This window comes from Adelges cooleyi, unplaced genomic scaffold (assembly GCF_023614345.1).
Source record: "Adelges cooleyi isolate 19-005CV unplaced genomic scaffold, UGA_ACOO_1.1 ACOO_flye_CR_arks_rails_tigmint_CR_PRNA_30, whole genome shotgun sequence".
NCBI classification, from domain to species: Eukaryota; Metazoa; Arthropoda; class Insecta; order Hemiptera; family Adelgidae; genus Adelges; species Adelges cooleyi.
The window spans coordinates 8,881,448-8,885,514 of record NW_026095971.1 but is presented as its reverse complement, the minus strand read 5'-3'; the positions used below and the strand labels follow the sequence as shown (position 1 = coordinate 8,885,514).

Genomic DNA, 4,067 nt, shown 5'->3' with positions numbered 1-4,067 from the left:
CTAATATTGCAGTCTAATATATTATTTATCATTTTTTAGCTTAGAAATATAATTGTATGTTATTGAGTTGTATGAAAATGAGTTTTCAATAATTCCAAAGTAAGTTTAATTAAATTTTTACTAGTTATCTCAAAAATAATTGTTATATTTAAATTACCTGAAATTAAACTTACCTTTGAAAAAACTATTAGAATTATGTTTAGAGTTTTATAGGTTTTAAAAAAGCTAATTTATATGAAATAAATAACAACGAAATGTAACAGCAAAAATATTTATTATTCAATCAAGACTACATATTTGTATGTGACATACAACATAGTACTTACATGTTAGTTTAATAACAGTTAATAATATAATCAAAAATCTAAATTCTCTGTAATGGTGGTAACGATTTCAGAAAAGTTCCCACGAGGATACATGCGTTCTGAAAGTACAAAGTATTATGTATTTTATAATCAAACGAATCAGGCCAATTCAACAGCAAATATATTGAGAACAATTATGTTTTTCACTTGCAAAAGATTGTTATTTCAAATTTTCGTAATTGAAGAGTAATAATGTAAAATTACGTAATACATTTAATTTTTGTATCAAAATTATATAATTTAAAGTTGTGTAATTAATAATACACTTTATTATTAAAATATATTTTCAATAGTTTTTGAACATTTTTCTCAACACGTTTATTAAATATTTTTCTATTATGTATTACTTATTATTTCCGCTTTTATTTGGACAGCAGTGTCAATGTTTAAATACTTTTGCATTTCCCGTTTTACAGAATGTATGATTTCAACTAATCCATCAAATGTTATGGTATCTTCATCTTGATTTTCTTGGACAAAACGTTTTACAAGTTCCTATTGTTATCGAAATAAACATAGACATTAAAATATGTATTAAAATTTACAATTAAAACATTTTAGTGGACACGTTAAAACGTAAGTTTAATTTTCTAAAACAGTAATTCACATTTTTCAAATAACAACAAAAAGCCTCAGAACATTCATAATCATAAATATTATGTACTTGTTTTACTTACAAGAATAAATTAAACCAATTTTACACAGAATAATTGAAAGTTTGGGTACTTCAAATACCTCCGCAAAAAAACACCTAACTAACCTTTAAACTGTAATATAGTAATCATTTTAGTTTATTATTTACCGTCGCTCCATCGTCACCAAATATAGATTGGGCGCAAGCTATAGCGTCGTCCTCCCTATATATAAAATCTGAAAGAACAAAATTTTGTGTAACAATATTTTTATTTTTAATTGTTAAAGCAACTCTATAAATCGCAAATTTAAACAAAGCATAGTAAAAAGAATTAAAGTAAGGTGCACTGTATACAAATGAGCAAGCGTTTAATTGAATGGTTTCTTTTCTGAAAGGACTAGTACTGTAGGGTCGAGGTATAATGGAATCAAAGTATAGAGTGGACGGAGAGAACCCAGCAATACAGGAAATATTATTAATATAAGTCGTGAAATCACTAACAAATGAACACTTTCATGCTAATTTGTAAGCACTGCACCTCACTTTAATTAATTTTTAGTATGCCGGTTTATACTGTGCTTGGTATGAACTTTACTGTTTGAAAATGCTAACTAATGATACACATCGAAGCGTTTATTCGAAAGGTAATTATTTAATTAGTTCACAATTATGCGACAAGTTTTACAAATGATAGACTTGATTATTAAAAATTTATCTTTTCAATAAATTTGTACATTTTACTCAACACATTTGTTGAATATTATCCTGTTTTTTATTACCTGCTATTTTCTGTTCTAAATCAACACGACTGGAAAGTTCTCCAGTTGCATTTGTTGCATGTTTTACTTGGTTAAATAATCCTAAAAATTCTTCGTAGGTTGTGTTCTTCCTAATTTGATCGAAATAATTATCGACTATAGTTCTCATGTTATGCTATTGTTATAAGAATAAGAATTAGTCAATTGAATATTAAAATTTGCAAGTTATACTGATCCCTTTTTAACGAAAAAGAAAATGCCTAACTACTAGATATTTTATATGGCTTGCAAATATTTTCAGCATAGTAACATAAATTTCATAGTAGTTAAAGTTTTTTTTTTTGTTATTGTTATCAATAATTGGTTATAAGTGAAAATATTACTTAAAAAACTCTTTGGTGCAAAAATAGAAAAGGGAAAACATTAAATACATTTTCTACATTACATTACATTTTGTAAATAGTTTAGCAACAATCTCAGCATTTTTTATTTATCATAAATAATAAGTACTCATTATACTTACACGTTGTAGATCATCAGGTGGACCACCTTGACATTGCAAAAAATACAATGCCATGCAAAAAGACAGTATCACGGTTTTTGAAAACATTTTAAATATTCAAACAATTAACTAGGGTCCAGAATATTTAATTATTTATTTTTTAAGTAAAAACTGTTTTTTAAATATTCGATAATAGTTCTTATAACGATTTTATAATGTTATTGGAATATTGTATTATTGCTTGATACCCGCAGTACTTACTACAAGAAAATATACCAGAAGAATGAAAACAGTTTGAAACTATTTAATCGTGCAATTTGCTTTAAGAAACAGATACTTAAGAACGTTTTTATTTGCGTTGTATGGCATTCTGTTATTTTTTTAGGTATTTACCACATTTTAAAAATGTTTAAGTATGTGCAAAATATATGCATATATTGTCAACGTTTATTGATAGTGCCCCATCTAAAGAACATATCTAGAATGATCTAAAATGGAACAATAAAAAAATAAACAATTATCTTAAAAATCGATTGTTAATGTTTTGTCTAAGGAAACTGTGAAAAATAATCCTAATACCTAAAAAGAGTGGTCAGACATTTTTTTCCTTTGGACCGATTTACTTGAGTATCTTTTCTATATGACCGGAATGGTTTGCGTGGATCAAAAGTAGAAAAATCAATTTCTTCAACTCCAAAAACCAAAAAAAATTGCCGGTTTTTAGACTTTAAACTCACTAGAACATAGCAAACTTAGTGAAAAACAAAATACGAATTTTAAAGTTGTAAATTTTACTGGCTAAAATTTAGAGAAAAAGGGTAGGATTTTATTTGAAAGTGATTTTATTCACTTTCATCATTTGTATTTATAATAATTCCTGTAAACTCGAAACCTCTCCGTCCCTCTATGCTTTAATTCCATTGTGCCTATACTGTACTGTACTAGTCCTCACGGAAATCACATTCAAATTAAAGCTTAGATGCTTATTTTTAAATACAGCTCTTCAATTAAATATTTTTTAACTTTGCTGGTTTACACTGTGCTTGGTTTGGACTGGCTTAAAATTACCATCCACTGATTCGTTTTTTCAAATGTGATATCACTTTCAGATTTAAAAAATTTCGGTAAACCTGTGACCTCTCAGTCCTAACTATGCTCCGACTCCGCTCTATCCCCACTATGCCCCGAGTACTGGCTTTTTAGTTTTCCTTTTTAAAAACATTTATAAATAATTATTTTGGAAACGTATACGTCGAAAAACATTAAAATGAAAAATATATACATTATGTAACAAATGTCATTCAAACTATCTAGAATCATTGATATTAAAGCTTATGACATGAATGGCAATGTTATTTTTTTTTTATACAAAAATAACAGAACTTTCATGATTTAAAAAAAAAAATACGTAAGGCTCATAAAAAATGTCGTTAGCAATAAACAATTTTAGTTAGCGTTGCATGAAATTATTGTCCAATATTTCAATTATTTCTGATATTTTTCGAAAACCATAAGTCAAAATGTTAAATTTATTATTACACCGACTTTTAGGTCAGAAAATCATTGATGAATAAGTTTCTTATTCAAAGCAACCCGTTCAAATAATAAATCACATTAGCACAAGATGGAGTTTGTGTTACCTATAAATAAAGGTGATTAAGCAACTCTCCCAAAAATACAAAACTTGGTCCTAATAAGAGTATGCTTATTAAAGGGGTTCAATAAAATTCTAGTTAAAATAAATATTTAACAAGTTGTTCTAACAAAATATTTAATTGGGCCAACTAAAATAATCGTGTCCCTACATT

General features: G+C 26.8%; 1 protein-coding gene across 1 annotated transcript; it reads right to left on the bottom strand.

Annotated features, from left to right (window-relative positions):
- Positions 1-257: 257 nt before the first annotated feature.
- On the bottom strand, positions 258-2,433 carry LOC126838140 (uncharacterized). The gene is made up of 5 exons (XM_050572302.1): positions 2,281-2,433; positions 1,779-1,932; positions 1,168-1,235; positions 713-860; positions 258-424 (listed from the first exon to the last, which is right to left on the bottom strand). The coding sequence occupies exons 1-5, from the start codon at positions 2,365-2,367 to the stop codon at positions 357-359; spliced, it is 525 nt and encodes a 174-aa protein (XP_050428259.1). The 5' UTR covers positions 2,368-2,433; the 3' UTR covers positions 258-356.
- Positions 2,434-4,067: the final 1,634 nt, after the last annotated feature.

What these genes read in the sequence shown, in the direction of transcription:
- LOC126838140 (XM_050572302.1), bottom strand. Translation starts at nt 2,367, where the DNA reads ATGTTTTCAAAAACCGTGATACTGTCTTTTTGCATGGCATTGTATTTT. An exon ending in CACCTGATGATCTACAACGT is followed by an intron (nt 1,933 to 2,280) that starts GTAAGTATAATG and finishes TTATAACAATAG; the next exon opens with CATAACATGAGAACTATAGT. An exon ending in TTGGTGACGATGGAGCGACG is followed by an intron (nt 861 to 1,167) that starts GTAAATAATAAA and finishes CGATAACAATAG; the next exon opens with GAACTTGTAAAACGTTTTGT.